This window comes from Agelaius tricolor, unplaced genomic scaffold, assembly GCF_023055355.1.
Source record: "Agelaius tricolor isolate 1412-34295 unplaced genomic scaffold, bAgeTri1.0.p SCAF_10, whole genome shotgun sequence".
Lineage (NCBI taxonomy): Eukaryota > Metazoa > Chordata > Aves > Passeriformes > Icteridae > Agelaius > Agelaius tricolor.
In genome coordinates, this window is record NW_027269270.1 from 5368502 (window position 1) to 5387204 (window position 18703).

Below are 18703 nucleotides of genomic sequence, written 5' to 3' on the forward strand. Positions count from 1 at the left end.
CCAGTAAAAGAAAGGCAGGGTACTGTCACACCAGAAAGTTTCCTCTCATGGCATTGAGTCAACACTCACTCACATTTATAGGACTCAGACTAAGCCACAGCTGTATCCTGTTAGAAAACAGGACCATAGGAGCATTCCCTTTCCAGGCAGTCACATTCCCTTCTGCTATCATCACTCCAGCCTAGGGGTCCCAAAGCATTCTTCCAGACAGAGCTACAGATCAGGATGTTAGAAGCACCAAATGCCAAGTTACTCTCCAGACTAAGGTTTACTCTCCAGACTAAATTTACCAGAAATTCACCTATTACATTAAGCATTATTAGGCACACAGATGATCTTGAGAACTCCAAAAGCCTTAACTTCCATATTCTTCTGTACATGTATATCTGAGATGATGCAAGAACCTTTAATATGTCAGATTTGAGCATAAAGCAAACTCAAACCAAAACCACCGAGATTCCTTTGGTTTCCAGTGAAACCAGAAACTGGGCTGTGTTTCTGTACTGATGTTTACTGATGACAGGAAACCAAACCACGTGAGTTTGTGCAAAAATGTCAGTATAACTGATAAAAGTTATTTAAGATAGCAATTCTATTTAAGATAGAATCTTAAATTCTATAGAACCACTGCTGCATCATTTCACCTAATCAAATCTTACTTCAACTTAAAAGATCCTGAAGCTTGTTGCCCTCTTTTGAAAGAAAAACTGAAATAATTAAATTTTTCATTCATTAAGGAGAAAAAAAAAGGTATAAGTTGTCTCATTACAATAAATAAGAGTATTCATGTGCCTCAAGTTAGGGTCTAAACTACTCTCCTGAAAGGGAGATTTAAATTACCAAATATTTACTTCCCATGTTCATTACATTCAAACAGAAAAAAATGAACTGCCTGTAAAATAGATAAATTCCATACTGCAGAGGCTTCCTAGGAAACCAGGAAAGGCTCAAAGAAACAGAGAACAGCTGGAGGAAAAAAAAAGCTAACCCCAAGAACTAAGTGCTCCATACCCTCATTTTAAAACCCACGAGAATGATATCACTAACATTAAAGCAGTGCCTCTCACACTGGTTGGCCCTGGCACTCTTCATAAGGGCAAACATACACAGCCTAAAGAGATCAAGATTTAGCTCTTCTCTCCCCACGATCTCACCTTGCTCTCCTCTCCAAAAAACAACAACAAACCAAACCAAGAACTGTGAGTGTTTTTGCTAAAATGTGGTAAGGCTGCAGTGTTGGCGTGTACACTGAAAAGGACAGCCAGCCCCAGAGAGGTGCTTACTGAAACCTTACAGCAAGCAGGTGATTCACTAGCCAGAGATTTCTTTGCTGAGGAGCCAGATTCCACTTCTGAAACCAGCCAGCTATTCAACATGAAAATCCATGCCATTCCAGAGATGTATTATTAGCACAATGACTCAGTATGTATATTACAGTAGTAGCCTAAGGCTACATTTGATATCAAGGATGCTTTGTGCTCTGCACTGCACAAATTCATAGGAAGGCCCTGCACTTCACAGAGAAAATATAAAATCAAAGCATGCTAAAGTTATTCAAGCTCACTGTCCAGGTTTAGATGGAATTTTCTATCATTACAGAAAAGGGAAAAAAAAAGGGTAAAGAATAACTTTGTCTAACCTCAGTCCTAATTTTTGAAGTAGGCTCCCAGCACTCTGCCAGGCACCGCTATAATTCCAAGATTCAGTGTGGTGACAGCAGCCATACTGTCATGTTGGCTCTTCCTTCCCCACATGGTTCCATTTTCCATGTTCATCTCTGCTTGTCACCAGGCTCAATGCCTCTGACATCAGGTTCTTCCCTGCCTTTGTTGCTGCCAATGCATGTTCCAGTCCTTTCTGCCTCTTGCCAAAGCAAGCATTAAGCATTAAACATCTGGAAATCATCCTCCATTACTTTCACCAGCGAGGTGCATCTGCCTTGCACTGTAGTTCCCATACAGTGTAAAGACACCACACTCACATACATCTGTAAAATGCCCTAAAAAAATCTAACACATCATATATTAAACCACTTTAATCTTTACCCTGCAGTAAGTTACAAACATGCTATTTTCTTTAAAGATGTAAGCATACATACTGGGGATCTTTACAAACCACAACACTCCTGATTCCAGAGAGTTCTAAAGTACAGTTATTTACTCTTAGGATTGTGTTCTCTTCCTCACACATGAAATCTTTTTAGTATTAGAAACCAACGGGTTTTCAATGCATGCATCATGTGTGCTGGTGTGGGAATTTTAAGGGTAAAAGAAGTCACTCCAATGGAAAATTAATACAGAGGAAAAGAGATAACATTTTTTTCCCTTTGCACTTTTTCCACTATGAAGGAGTAGAAAATGCAGGCTGTTCCCACCCCTTTTCCACGGCCCAAAGTCACAACAGGACAATGACCCCTCGGTTGTATGGAGCTGAGGGCTCCTCGAGAGGTCCAAGCCCCATCACACTACCAACCCCCCTCTGGAAGTTCCTGCCTCTTGTTTCCCTTCCTCTTGTATTCTCAGAGCTTTGGACACACTGAGGATTATTCAGAAAAATTTCAGGAAGCCTTCAGGAGCCTTTGAGAAGTGAGATAACCCAGCTACACAATGGTATCTTTCCTACCAAGAGGCTCATCACTGATATAAGCAAGAAAGCCAAAAATAGATCATACTTGGTTTAAAAAACCCAGAACTTTATTGGTTTATTGATTATATCACTTGTGAACAATAATTATAATTCATAATCTGGATGAACTAAATTCAGGGTAACTTGATTTTTCTGAAATAGCATAGATGGCTTAAAGATGACTAAATCATCCTCAGTATTTTGAAAATTAGAAACTCCAGCTGAAGGGAAAAACTCCTACTTTAAAGTAGACAGAAAATAAGTCATAAATAACTGTCATAGGATAGCAATCACTATGGCAATTCAGCACATTTTTATTAGATCTGAAGATTTGATAGAACACTGTAAAGAAAGTATTTGTGAAAAGCTGAGTGTAAAACAGCTTCTTTTTGCTGATTCTGCTTTAATTTTTTTCTTAAATATTTTTTCTTGATCTACTGGGACAGGAGACATGAGATTTCAGACTAGAAAGTGATTTAATGTCAATCAAACTTGTCTATGATTTCTTGAAAGAGAGAGAACTGCTTTAAACAAAATGCTCCCTCAGCATAACCTCTGAGTACCTACAATGATACAGCTGGCCCAAGACAGTTCTCCTCAAATGAGGAACAGTTTCCTTCTGACTTTTAGCTGGATTTTCACTATCATTTTAATGTGAAGCAATAATCTTGGAGCAACTGGGCCAGGACAAACTCACAAATTGGCAGGTTTATATTAGATACTAGAAAGAAATTCTCTCCTGTGCGTTGGATGAAGCACTGGAACAGGTTGCTAAGAGAAGCTGTGGCTGCCCCATCCATGGAAGTGTTCAAGGTCAGGTTGGATGGGGCTTGGAACAAGCTGGTGCAGTGGAAAGTGCCCCTGCCCATGGCAGGGGGTGAAACAGGATGGGCTTCAAGGCCCCTTCTAACCCGTACAGTTCTGTGATGACTCTTACTTTTTCTCCCTCAATCTCTTCCTACACTACACTGCCATTATGCCCACAATCCTGCACTTCAGGTGGTCAGCTTGCTGGAGGGTGCTGGCAAGCACTTAATGACCAAAGAATACTTGGAGAAGATACTGTATGGACCTTCTCTGCCAGATATCTCCTGCTCAGCAGGGAGCAGACCTCAGGGACACAGTTTACTCTTCTGTTCTTACTCTAAATGAGTTCATGTCCAAAGCTCTGAATTCCTGCCAGCAGTATCAGAGTCGTTGTTTGTGTTTCTATTCAGCCACATTATCCAAAGAACAAGGGCACAAAGATTCAAATTAATTCTTTAGTCCTCCCATGCTAGTGCTGCATAGTCCAAAGGCTATAAATGAAAAGTAGTGAAGACACAAACCACCATGAAAGCTTTTCAGTATGAAAACAACTTCATTATATCACTCTCCCAGCTATACTGCTCACACAGAGCTGCAGAAAAATGCAAATTCTCCAAAGCTCCAAACAAGTTTCAGCTGGCAGCAGCATGGCCACGGAACAACCTTAGGACAGCTCTCCAAAGACAAGACCTATCTTCAGCAGCAGATACAAACAGAATCCCGAGGGTCTGCATGAATAGAAGTTCCCTGAACAGGGAGCATCCCACCACTGGCCCTCTGACAATCATTCTTAGTCTTGGTGCTTATATAACACATGACCTTTCTGCAGCAAATGCGGGTGGGATAGTGGAATAATGGAATTGTTTCTCACTGCAGAATAAAAGGCAGCACAGCAGGCTATGAAAAATGTATGTTGCTTACTAAGAAGAGATAATTGTAAGCAACGGTTTGGATATTTTAATTACCACAGAATCAAGCCTTTATCATCATTCAAAGCTTCCCTGTTTTCATAATTATAAATCAAATTATAAAATAACCATTTATATTAAAATAATTGTTTTACTTCTTATAGTCAGTACCACTGGTTTATCCTTTTTTGTAGTTCAGGAACAGCACTAACTGTTCAAATTTCTCTAAATTTAAGCTAGGAAAAGCATAGAATCACAAAACAATCCATGACCAAAAAAAAAAAGTATCTAGAGAAATGGTATTATTTGTACATACACAATGCACTGAATACATAAAAGACATAAATAATACATGATGCCACCCCCTGAGGTACCTCTGTTCCTCTAAGCGTTACATGACTGTCATAGTTAAGAGCCATTTTTCTCCTGCTTGAAAGTACCTGGTTTCTCATTTTATGCCATGGAAAGAAATACATTTTCTTCATTGAACTTGGAATGAATGCATCCTACTTTCCAGCTCAAATCATACCTGCCCCTCTGCACATGACAGCCTCACCAGGGCATTCAAGGACAGTCGAACAAGGTGGGTCTGTTGCAGCTTGAGATTTCAGGCAGTGCAACAATCCTTCCTCGTGCTCTGAAAGTTCAAACTCCAAGAAGCCTTTGTCAAAAACTGAAATTCCAAGTTAATCTGATTAATTTATTCATTTTACATTAAAGGATACTTGGGTTTGCCTTGTTGGTTGTCTAAAGAATGGGGGGATTGTCTACACAATAAACTGAATTGCAAGCCCAGTCTCTCTTCCCTGACCCAACTGAGAAATCCATTGGAACAACACTTTGATTTATTCTTTCCAAGAAGAATTTCTGAGAAAATTATATTATCAGGACTTTACATACAAAAATGTGCAGGGTCACAATGACAAACATAAGTGAAATAGTGCACATATAAGGATAGATCACATGCCTCCAGCTGGAATTTCGACTATTTTTTATTACTTTGTTATTTCTTGGCACTGAGTTTGTTGCCTTCCTCTGTATATGGAAAAATAGTTGTATACAGGCCATGAACATCTGCTCAGTTTTTTAAAAGGATTATATTGTTGCATGAAGATCTGCCTTTGCAGTTCCTGCTTCCCTGCACATACACACAAGAATCTGTTTCTTTTCTGAAAAACCACCAAAAACCAAGTTATGTGTCCAGTTGACCACTTTTAATTCTAACCACAGAAAAATCATAACTTATAGTTTACCTAGATAGTAAACACAACTTCAACACCAGGAGTTGTTCCTAAGCAGGGTTTCCTAGGAGCATTTATCATCAGTCAAGGGATTTAGTAGATATTTCTTTTTTTCTGAAAACTTCTAAAGCATTAGCAAGTTTAAAAGTACGTATTTTTAACCAACTTACATTTAACTATTGTTAAACAGGACCGATCCTGCATGTTTTGCATGAACAAATGAAGATGATAGAATATTATCACACTGAAACAAATTGCAAGGATGAGAAGACCTCATCAAGAAATGAAGACTGAGCATGTTAAAACATGAGTCATGAAATGACCATTCAGTTTCTATGGCAATAATCAATATTTGTAAACATCAGGGAGAAAAAAATGCCTGCACTAACAAACTCAGCATGCAATTATTCTTCAATCATAATGTATTTTCCAAAAAAAACTACAGGTTAATGTAGACAGTTCAACATGACCCTCAATTTTAAGTATTCCATAATTTTGAGCTAAGTTTTGCTCAGGCTGAACAGAAGGAATCCTCTTGAGGAATCTTTTTGTAGAAATTTCTGTGTAGAGTATCCTTCCCACACTTTTACAGTCAGGAAAGTCAACCCCAAATTTTCTAATTCAATGAGTTAGTCCCCATAGAATTATAACTTTGTCTAATAGATACTAGATTCCTATTTGCTGCTTGTTTAGAGTTGTATTAATTCCTATTTTTGGAATTATTTACTATGTTTAAACCCCCAAACACATATACCTACCACAAATGCAGGTTTTCTCACTAAGAAAGCAGAGGTACAGACATAAGAGAGCAGAGGTAAAGACATAATTTGGGGATCTGAAACTTTTGGAGGAAAAAAAAACAATACAGCATAACCAGGGGATTATAATTTACATTTACATTCATAACCAGGTTGAATCAGTATGGATTTATGAAAAGCAGGTATTGCTTGACCAGACTGATCTTCTTTTATGACAAGGTGACCCTCTTATGGGATGAGGAAAAGACTGGGATTTATCTACCTGGAACTTAGTAAAGCTTTGGTCACTGTTTTCCAAGGCATTCTCCTGGAGAAATTGGCTGCTCATGGTTTGGATGGGTGCACTGTCCACCGGGTAAAAAACTGCCTGGATGGCCAAGCCCTAAGTTTGGTGGTGAATGGAGTTAAATCCAGTTGGTATCTGGTCACCAGTGGTGTTCCCCAGGGCTCAGTACAGGGCTCAGTCCTGTTCAACATCTTTGCCAATGATCTGCACGAGGGGATCACAGCAAGTTCACAGCCAGCACCAAGCTGAGCTGGAGCATCAATCTGCTGAAGCAGTGCTGTGCAAACAGTTGGGTTCAATGATCTTAAGGGTCTTTTCCAACCTAAACAATAATTCTGTAATTCTAAGTATTATCAGATCCTCACTAAAATTGTGACAATTGTAAAAACAGGGGTGCTTTTCCTCTTTCATATAGAATTGTACAATATCATTCTCCTTAGGAGCTATGAGGACTATTTACACAGATGAAAGACCCATAGAATCCAAAGAAGCATTTGGCACAAACACTAAATAATTCTTTTACTTTCTCACAGCTGCAGAGGACTTTCACTTGTCATCTTATTCCCAACATCTGCCCCATTATTGGGACTGTGCAATGTAATAAGGCCTTGTCTCCCTAAAGATAATATCAGTGAGAAGATAATGGACACAGTTAACAGCCCCCATTCCAGCAGCTGGAGCTGTTTGTGTCTCCAAAGTCAGTCCAATCTCCTGTCTCCCTTGCATGGTTTCCAGACAAAATGAAAGACCCTGAGAATCCAAAAAAGGCAAAGAGGATCATTAATCTAAACAGAACAATGACCCTTTACTTTTTTCCCTTGTTCACTATCAAAAAAATTAGATATTTTTAAATCAATAACAGGGCTCACACTGATCTCAGCTGAAGGAGTGTTGACACCACAAGAGGTGGACAGGAAAATATAACTCAGACAAAGGTACATTGCAAAAACTGATGAGAACCAAAGGCAAGTATAGAATTGAAGAGAACTATGGGAAATGGTTGCAATAAACCACCACTGCCACACCTACATGCAATTTGCACAGGCAATACTTCTTTAACAAGGTGATTCCCACAATTTCAAATCTGATTCAAGTGTACTGATTTTCCACTAAAGGTGTGTTTCTAATTTATTTTTTAAAAACTTTTACACTCCCAAGGGGACAGGAAAAGATCCCAGAAGCACATCCTGCTTCTGCTAGTAGTTCCCTCTATGCCAAGCCCTAGGGAAAGAGGAAGGATTGTAGAGTTGTGTGGAAAGCCCTGTATGAAAGGTTCAGAGCTTTCAGGTATTCAGCACTTAAACAGCACAAAATTTCAGTCACCTCCTGAGCACTTTCTGATCCTGTTGCATTTCTGAACTAGACCAGGTCTCTACAAAGAAACTAAAACCAGGATCTTTCAGTCCTTCTAGGATTCTGCAGCACTGATTTATTGAGAAATAACTTTTAAATAGGCACATTTAAACAGTCTCAAAATGACCAATTTTGCTGTAATAGGTTTGGAAGTGTCTGGTTTTCACATTTTTACATGCATTTTAAGCACATGCACAATGTAGCACTACCAGCCAAGTGCTCTTGAGCAGAACAGATCAATCTGCAAGGGTTTCAAGAGGAAAAAAAATAATAAAGAAATTGGCATAGCTTAAAAGCACAGGAATGGTATGTACCAAAAAGTTAAGCAGTATGTTTGGTTTGAAGCATTACAGTTCTTTCATTAAGGTTTTTTAACCATATTATCTCCTTTATTATATTCAACTTATCTATCAATATCAATCCCCCTTATGATAAATTCTGTAACATACTACCACAAAAGCTATTTCTTTTTGCCACTGCATCTAAAGTTGACAAGCAGCATTCAACCCTTATTTTTTCTAGGACTGTCATGAAAAACGACTGGTACAACACTGGTTTACATCCTTTCTGAAAGATGGATAGATTTTTCTAATCTACGCTTCCTGAAGTGCCCTTCTTGCTTTCCCAGGCACCTCTAATATTTGTTTATCTGATAGTACCTATATTCAAGTAGTACATAAATGAATGAGAAATAAAGCATCTCTACAGACAATGTCACCTGCAGTAAAATACAATGTTGGCTGATGTTAGACCTCTACACAAATACCAAAGCCAAGACAAACTAAGGGTAAAACCTGCCCACCCTTCAGCATTCCAGCCCACCCATCAGGAACTAAATGAAGGGTTAAATCCCTTTCTTATACAATTAAACCAGACCAATGTGTAGAATGTACCCTACTTCTACATTCACTGCACCACCCCTCACACCACATTAAAATAGGTCTGGGTTTTCTTTTAATATAATGAACATTGGAAAAGGGTCTGTATAGTAGACAAAATCTATTAATTCTCAAACAGGAAGATGAGTAAGTGATGTAAGTGTAAACAGATGTCACTAATTTATTACAACATATTTTGCTCTCTGACTTACCACGTAGCTCTCAGTGGCCTCAGCCATCAGCACATTGGAAATACATCCCAGAACGTGTTGCTACATTACTGGCTTATCCCATAATTTCCATCATTCCAAAAATCTAGTAAATGTAATAGCCCCACAGAAAACTCATATAAATTTTGCAATTTTTTTTAAATAGGCAAAAAGCTATAATTTTTATTAAATGGGTACCAAAAATGGAGTCAGTACTTTCACAAGTGTTTTGTTTGGTGTTACATGTAACTGAAAAGTGCATAATATATGTCTCCCTTTATAGCAAGTATATGAATTACACTCACAAGTTTATATAAAGTGCCCCCTCTATGGGACTTCTCACACAGCTGTGCACGGGCAGGACAGTCTCATTTTGCTTTGTAGAACAAAAGTTTCAGAAATATTGCAGTGGTTTATTCATCAGGCTTTGACTCCTCCTCACTTATGCAATCCAGCGTATTACCAGAGAGGTTCAGTTACAAGAAAAATTAGACTCTTAAAAATACACGATAAAGTAAGTGCAAACTGCATTGTAGGGTACATGCTACAATGTGCTGGAATGCCCTACAAAGGCACTTTGTAGGGTATAATTTGGAAAAGAAGCCAGTGTTACATATAAGAAGGCTAGGAAGTACGCTCCGGAGTACAATAGCTCCAGACTGTCCCACCACCAGCCTGCTCACATTTCAGGAAATCAACACAGATCACGACATCCATCCCGACTGATGAAAGAGTACAGTCACTACGCCTTCTCCTGACCATCAGTGTCTCCCTCGCAGGCATTGAAATGGCACTAAAGACGAAGGGCTACCAAGCAGCCGCAGTCAGTGCAGGCGGGCGGGTGAGGCTCGCGGCTCGCCAGCGCTCCTGCCCGCACGGAGCTCGCCCCGAGCCGCCGCTGCCCCGCTCCGCCAGCCCCCGGGCGGAGGGGAGGCTCCGTGCCATCCTCGGCGTCAGGCAGCCCCTCCGCAAGAGCCTGGGGGAAAACGAGCCCGAGAAGGAAAGAAAGGAAAATGAAAAGAAAAGGAGGAGGGGGAGGGGTGAAAAAAGGGAGAATCCACGTTTCTGCATTTCTCTAAAACAAAGAATGTGAGAAAGCAGATGTAGTTCAGCGCAAACGACTCCACCCTGGGAGGCTTCGCTGTTTACTCTCCCAGCTCGCTTGCCCAGCTGTCCTCCAGCCGCGTCCCAAGCCCTTTCTTTTGTTGGGAACTTCCCAGCGGCCGCAGCCCCGCCGGGACGGGGGCTCAGCCCGAGCGCCCCGCGGCAGCACTTGGCCTTTGACCGCCCCTCCCGCTCTGCGCCCGCAGCGAGCGCCGCAAACCTCGGTCTTCCGCTCAAAAAGCCAAAGCGCAAACCCCTCTCTGCCGCCTTCTCAAAACGTGAAAGCAAAAGTCTTACTCTGGTATCCCAGAGGTTTTCCGCTCCACTTATTAGCCAAATCTCACAATAAACACACCGCATGCAAAGAGGGGGGATTATGATAATTGTTTTAGAGGTAGAGAGAAACTCACCACCTTCATACTCTTCCACTTCTTGCGCTTTTATGGTCACAAATCGGCCTAATAAAGCAGCGAGGATGAAAAAAGTTCTCGTTTGTACCAAGACTGCCATCATGCCTAGATATTAGACATGTATCCTCCCTGGGCAGCAAAAAGTGCAGAATCGTAAGGTTATTTTAGCACCATGAAGCCAGCTGAGGAGTCGTTCTGCCTCTCCGCATCAGTTCCAGGACAAAGTCTGCGAGCCCTCTTTTCAGCACCAGCTCCAGCGCAGTCTGCAAACACTCCTTTCAGGGGATGCAGCTTTAAATAGGAAGAATGCTGCCTCCACTTTCTTCCTGCCCCTTTTCAGCTCGTTCAGGCTCCTAACCATCCACTCCCTGCCAAGCAACAGTCTGATTGATGGTAAATAACCGAATCAGAGCTGGCTTCACTCTTCCTTGAACTTTTCTCTTTACGAGCACACTTGCGGGATACTTTCATGCTGCTGTGCAATGCATGTGCTTTTTCAGGACCATTTATTAAGCAAGCAAAAGCAGAGTTTTAAGAAGCTGTCAGGAAGAGAAAGCTCTGCTTTTACCACACCCAGCACACGCTTCCTGGGAATGGAGGGTATAGCCCCACTTGGAGCCGATTCCCTTATTAGGAACTCGATCGCTTCCAGCCCGCCAGAGGAGGATTTCCTCTTCTCCCCTGATAACTGCCCCCTGCCTCGCTGTGTTATCAATAGGGACTCCAGTCCCTTGAGAGGGGCTCACAGAGCTAAAATAAGGCAGCTTGCTTCAGCAACTTGGAAATAAGCCCCCTTCACCCAAAGGGAAATAATCATTCTCAAATGAATTCTTTTGCTGAATAATCTTTCCTCGAATGCCTACGTGGTTTATATTTACTGTCCTACAGTTGGAAAGACTGTTGGAAATCACTGGAAGATGCTCTACATTTTTAATACCAGAATGCCTGTTCAAATACCTGCTTTTCTTCAGGGTTCTCCGCCCCTGTTCCCTGACAAACCTACCTAAGCCCCAGCCTAGTATTTAGCCCTTAACAATGTGCCTTAATTAGCATTCTAGCGTGAGCACTAAGCAAATCTCTCTTTTGTGGATCACTTGCAACTGGGAGTAGAATGTTAAATTTCTTTCTTCCCACAGTGTTTATGGTCTGCTGAAAGGAAGCTCAGTCACTAATCCCCTCATTAGCTAAGAATGGGGTCATCTATACCTGCTGCAGGGAAATACAGATTCATCTGCTGGAAGGTTTTCTGTGTTCAGCTATTTCAGCTCGAGAACAATCCTATTTGAAGTAAACATCTTCACCTGGATTCATACAGATTGGAAACTCCCTGGCGAATCACAGGATGATTTAGCACCTCTCAGTGATGCAGAATTCTAAAACCTGTGAAGTTTTCTTCTGTCTCTTCAAAGGACCAGAATGCTCAGAAGAAGAAAGGTAACCCAGAAAATGGGTTACAGTCCTGCAATGCTACATCAAACCTACTCGAATAGTAAAACCAGTGATGACCGTAAAAATGCACTGAAAGAGAACAACATCAAAGTTCTCTACTCTCTTGCACCAAGCTGCCTTGACACTTTTTTTTTCCCCTGAGGTATTCAAAGATAGCTTCTGTGATTTCACTCCTAGAAGAGATTCCTACTGTGATATCTAAAAGTTGCCCTTCATATCTAATTCTGCTTTGGTCCCACCACCAAGTTATGACACGTAACTGAAACAGATGAACAACAGAATAGAAAAGGACACAAATTGAATCCATGCCCTTATGCTCCCTTATAAATACTTCCTTCTATCATGTTTCTGCATTTAGAGATGGTTTCAGTTTTATTGCAAGCATCATATGGAATCATTAAGTCTATCGTTTTTCATTTAAATAAATTCATTTCCTGGTCTAAGCTATTTGATAGCATTCCACTGGATATGAGTGAGAGAAAATCTTCAGGTACCACTACTGTGAATAGAGTCAGGCCAGGTAATTAAGAGTGGGCAGATAAATAAGTCCAAGTATGCTCAGAGCCACTTCTCCCTTCTTCCTCTGAATAGGGGAGAAGCCAACATTGCATAGAATAATATTGTATATTTATGCAGCAACTTCTCTCCAAGTTTTTTTTTCACTTTTTTCCATAGATTTTAGGATTCTGTAAGATCAGAGGAATGTGGAATTTCGCAAATTAGCCCAAGGTCATGGATTCACTAGTAAAGCCTTTTTTGGAGCTCATTTTTCTTCTGTGCCAAGGAAAACTTACACAACAAGAAAATTCTTTGGGAGGAGAATCCTGGGCCCCAACTCCTGGAGCAGATTCTTCCCCAATCCACCTTCATTGTTACACATCCAGCTTACAGTATATAACCACACCTAATTTAGTAGACAGAGAGACTGCAGAAGTCATAGGACTGAATCCTCTTGGTCTAGTCCATCTCAGTAGAGGAATAAATGTGGAAAAGCAGGAAACAAAACCAGGCTCTTTCCACCAGCAGGAGACACTTTGAATTCAGGATTGCCTCATCTATCAATTTGTGGCTGATTACTCACAGGAGATGAAAAAGTGATATGACATGATTAAAAAATCACTTTCTAATAGAATCACAGAATAGTTAAGGTTGTAAAGGACTTTTATAGATCATCTAGTCCAAGCCCTCTGCAACAAGAAGGGATATCTTCAAATAGATCAGGCTTCTCAGAGCTCTGTCCAGCCTGACATTGAAGATTTCCAGACATGAGGCATCCACCACCTCCCTGAGGCTCCTTCTCCAGAATTTCATCACTCTCATCATAGAAGTCTTCTTTATACCTAGTCTGAATCTACATTCTTTTGGTTTAAAGCCATTACCCCTTGTCCGATTGCAATAGGCCCTGCCAAAATATGTGTCCCCATCTTTCTGACAGATGCCCTTTGGATACTGGCAGGTTACTATAAGGTCTCCCCAGAGCCCTCTCCAGGTTGAACAACCCCAACTCCTCCAGCCTGTCTCCACAGGAGAGGTGTTTCATGCTTCACATTAGAGCAATCTTCATGTTTTAAGAATCTTTATACAACAGGTAGGGAAACAACAAATCACAACAGCAAAATCTTCACACAGAAGCAGCGTCTACTCAGCAATAAGCTCTAAAAAGTCTTGGTGAAATGAGAGCTCCCCAAAGCTAGGACACTCCTAGAAATGTCAAGATACAGTGCTCTGAAAAAATATATAACTAAATACTCCCTAATATCCTGTTTGCTGCTATTACCTACTTTCAGCCAGTAAGTCAGTACTGTAAGTTATCTGACCTAAAAGTCACATGTAAAATTCAAAATTACTCAAAAGTCAAAGCACATTGTAAGTGATAGATGTGGCTAGGGAATACTCTTATGTAATTGTGAGGACACAGAAATATATTAAAATATAATTCACACACTTAAACCTTTCAAAATCTCAAAGTCGGGCCAGAGAAACCCAATTAGCAGCTTCAGATGCATCCAAGCATGCATACATATGAGCAATTAAAATCCAATCTCCATGAGGGTCTCTCCAATGGAGTTTAAGAGCCTCTCTCACCTTTCACACTGTTTTACATACAGAGTGACAGTGCTCCTGTTCTAAACTAATCTGTGCCAAGTTGATAGAAAGTATCTTCACATAAATTTGTGAGCCATCTGCTACATATGAGAACCTGCACCAGTGCTTTAGATCAATATGAAATCAGTAGATTCATGGAAACTGGAAATAAACTCTAGCTGAATTCAAAGGGTATCTGTTCAAAGACAAGCAAGATTTTCAAAAGCAGTGTGGTTTCACCAAAGGGAGCTCACGCCAATGTGAGAGTTGCCATCAAGTTTTATGTAGGCAGTTAAATCCACAGTAAGTGCTGTTTGAAATTTCCACCTTGTATAACTTCTTCGATCACACACTTAGCTTAAAAAAAAAAAGGCAGGAAATTTCCACACCATATATTTAACTTGCAAAAATATAGTCCACATAAAATGCTTGCCCTTTCTTGGAATTAACCATTAAAAAGAACATGACTGAAATAATATATGAGAGGAAAATAGTTCTACCTTTGAAGTGTGTTCACTTTGCACTTTTAAGACCATTACTGCATGAGGAATCAGTTTCCCCATTTTATACAGGTCTTTCACATAGTAAAAGGAAAGAAAATTCTGCTATTTAAAATGAGAAAATGTAATAGGAAACTACAGAAAAGGGCAAGAATGAAAACAGAGGAATATTACACTACTTTTCAATCATATTTTAAATGGACTAGATTGCAAACTGCACAGCCTCCAAATCATAATCTTCCTGCTGAGAAATCCATCAAAAAAACTAGAATAGGTAGAGATGTAAACAATGATACACCAGTAACACTGCTGCCCAGTTGTAGGAGAATATTCCCATCAACTTTTGAGTAGGAAGGTTTAATAAATGGATTCAAGTCCTAATAGAGGAAAGATATCTTTCTTGGTTGCATGCAACCTGTGTAATGTTTCAGTTGATTTTTAATTTTGGGACACAGGATGATACTTTGCTTTAAAACTGCTAGTGAGGAGTCTTGGATTATGTCAGTCACCATAAATAGGCTTTTGCTATGAGGAGCTACAAACCCAGTAAGTTCAATAAGGTTTTGGCACTGGCAGCCTTTCCTTTAGAATGTCTCAATTAAATTAAATTCAACATTAGTCTAAGCAAAAAAAGTCAAGGAATTAATTAGGGAAGTAATTAGGGAAAGTCTTGCATGAAGTCCTCTGAAAACTATACTTATTCTTTACCTAGAACAGGAAAAACAGCATCATTATTTTATTCTTTATTACAAATTCATTGTCAAGCTGGCTTTTGTCTGCCTAAGAACTTAAACTGATTAAGTGAGAACATAAAAGGATCACAGCAAGCTACCCAGTTAAGTGGCAAGGGCAAATGCTAATCTGTAATTCAAATGGGTCCCAGCTGATGGCCTTCACTATTTTTCCTAATATTTAATAATTTACCTGAGGACCCTAAGATAGCTTACTTTGTTCCTTTTCACTGACTGAAAGTCCCTGAAAAAGCAGTTAAAGACCTATGCAACAAGCATATTCATAACTCAAATAATTTTTCTGACCTAGGGAATCACTTAAACCAATGGGACTGTAAAAAAAGAATTTGGCTGAAAGTTTATTTTTAACCCTATTCTCTTGTGGGCATAAGCTTGCTATAAGATATTGAGGCTCAGGATTACTTAATCACCACCACTAAACTTTATGCACAGTTTTAAAATAGTATTATTTCATTTTCATTCTTCTATTTTAAAATTCAAATCCAAGACTATGTAGAACTACTTTGTCTTAACACAGATTTCAGACCACGGAACTATGCTTTAATATGCTCAGTGCAGCCCCAAGCACAAAATGAGCTATTTGTCATCATGTTCTAGTATAACACAACATGTCTTCAAGAATAAAAAACCCACAGTATCTGTCTTTGAGAGTTTAAATTGTGAAAACTAAAGACATGATTAAAATCTTATGCATTGATTTCACCTATGGTTGTTTAAGTTTTGTATCTGTTGCTGCTTATTTAAACAGATGTGAATTTTAATTTAAAATTTAAATTGCTGCAGGTTTCACATATTCAGAAATATTACAGAATTTATTCTCACAACGTAAGAAGCACCAATGACCCCACTGAAAGAACAGGAAGATGGTGTGGAGCTCAGTTAAACTCATTGCCCATGCTCTTATCTGAAATCCCATGCAGATGGAGCCCTTTAGTCACCTGTATTAATGTGCAAGGTATGGACCTAAGAGTGTGTGTCCTCAACTACCAGAAGCAAAAATAGTCATATTAGCACAGCATGCTGCCTGGGCCTGTGTTCAGCTCTCCTGTCTTTATAATTGTTTCAGTTTGGGTAAAAAAGAGCCCATGGTTTCCATTTTGGTCTCATGGACTAACATCCCAGTGGCCACTATCAGGCTGTGACCAAAGTATAGTAAAGCCAACCAAAGTATACCCCAGCCAATTGTTTTCCCTATCATTACACTCCTATTTTTAAAGCACCGATCTTCAGCCTTAGAATTGAATTTGTAGAACATCTAAAGCTGATGGACTCATCTACTTGAAACCTGGAGAATGAAACATTTAAGTTTGTAGCAGCATTCTTACCAACCATAACATGAGCAAGAAGTTCAGAATGCAGTCCTACAAACCACACTGCTCCCAAGTTACATCTGATTTCCTGGTAAAATAAAAATGCTGAGAAGCCTGTACACACTACATGCCAATTAACAGAGCTGGCCTACAGATGTGACTGGAGAATGGCTAAAGCAGCTCCAGGAGGGACTTTAGAATCACCAAGCCAGTCACAGAACACATATGTTAAAATAAATCTTAGAGAAAAATATATACATAATGCTCCAAGGAGAGTTAGTTACTGATCAAGCTCTACAGACTAAGTTTCCAAGTAAGATAAACCCCAAGGTGACCAAATGCACTGGAATGTGTGTGAGCTCAAACCGAGACTTTGTCAGCAGTGGCTCTGGGCCTGAGCCTGCTGCCTGCAGGGAGCTATGGGGGAACCACGCTGGGTGGCCTGCAGAAGGGAGTGTCCTGAGCAGATGGGACACTGTGAGAGCCAAAAGTGGAGACAGGTCCAAGGAGTGTCTTCCCTCACAGGGAAAGGGCCACTAAAATAAGGAATATATTTTCCCCCCTAAAACCCCACATTTATTACTACATCCATATGAAACAAAGTGCCTGTGACTTTACACACATTATAAAGTAGGACTGAAGGGATCCATTTACACAGGATATTGTTTCCCATGTTAAAAAAACCTTAGCAGATGTTTAGTGAATGTTCAGTATCTATAGACACATTTGGACAACATTCTCAGGCACGTGGTGGGATTCTTGGGGTGTGCTGTGCTTGGGCATGAGTTGGATGATTATGATGGGTCCCTTCCAACTTAACATATTCTATGATATAATGCCCTATATTAAATATAGATTTTCCAGAAAAACCCCAATTTTAAACATGTTGGTTTGTGTCCTGGATGGCTGAAGTGCCTTTGATTCCACTTACTTACCATTTAAAATTGGGAAAGGCTCCATTGACAAAAGGAACTTAGCTTGCTCAGCATCTTACTGGAACTGCTCAGATTTCTATAAGGTAACCTTCTTAAAATACATTATTCAATATCTTTAATTAGTAAGAAAAAAACAGATTTAATAATTTTGGGGCAGGCATTTTTGACAACAACTCAAAGCAGTAGACACAGAGGTGAAAGATTGCCCCTGTTGAAGTTAGCAGCAATATTTCAGCTGCTGAATTAATGTTTTCTCTTCCCATGGAAGCTTCCACCCCTTTTTTACCCATCCTTTCATCACTCTGTTAATACATAAACTTTCATCTGCTTTAAAGGATTGGAATAATCGAGATGATCCTTTTAGATTCTTTTGAGCACTATTTTTCTTCTAGCAAGAAAATGAAATGTAATTTATATAAAGGCTATCTTCTTTCTTAAAAGTGAGTCTTCTATAAAATAGGATCTATCTCTATCAGGTAGTAAGATCTGATAAATGGAAAACTAGGGCATTCATAAAACCCAATTTAAAAGCAATTTTAAAAATCATGAAAAAGGAAAACTTGTCATATTTTTAGTATTTTCCATATTGACATGGATATTCCCTATTTCTTTCTTTTAAGCAGACAGGGAAAAACTGTGTCAACATTGACAAAATTATGAATAATTAATAAAAGAAAGGGGAATAACAACAGCAGTGGAAGGATGTAATAGAGAAAAAGGAGGAAAAAGGAATCAGAATTTGTGTGGGTCAGGAATATAAGACTTGAATTTATGCATCACATTCACACAAAGCTGAAACAAAGAAAAATTTCTGTAACAGATGTATAATTCTAGCACTGGGGATGTTGGTGTCACTACTAGAACTATAAGCCCAGGACATTAAATAAATGTCAGTACAGCTGTGTCTAGGTTCAAATAAAGAATGCAAAAGAGGTTTATTCTGCCTGCTTTACTTTTCCATTTCCTTTCCATGCTATCTTCTTTCCAATATTTTATAGCTTTTATGAGCCTTATTGCACTAAGATTCTGTCAATGCATGTGTGGAGCACATTTTGGACTGCCTTTAAACATTAAGTGCTAATTGAAAACATAG

General features: G+C 39.6%; 1 protein-coding gene across 2 annotated transcripts in view; it reads right to left on the reverse strand.

The window, feature by feature from the left end:
* The window catches only part of COL5A2 (collagen type V alpha 2 chain), a 98178-nt gene extending 87298 nt beyond the window's left edge, over window positions 1-10880 (reverse strand). The window contains exon 1 of one of the 2 annotated variants that reach the window (XM_071434466.1): window positions 10583-10880. In XM_071434466.1, the coding sequence (XP_071290567.1) occupies window positions 10583-10682 (100 nt within the window). In that variant the 5' untranslated portion in view covers window positions 10683-10880. Of the gene's footprint in view, window positions 1-10579 lie in introns of both variants that reach the window. The other variant, XM_071434465.1, reaches the window with a different exon arrangement.
* Window positions 10881-18703: the final 7823 nt, after the last annotated feature.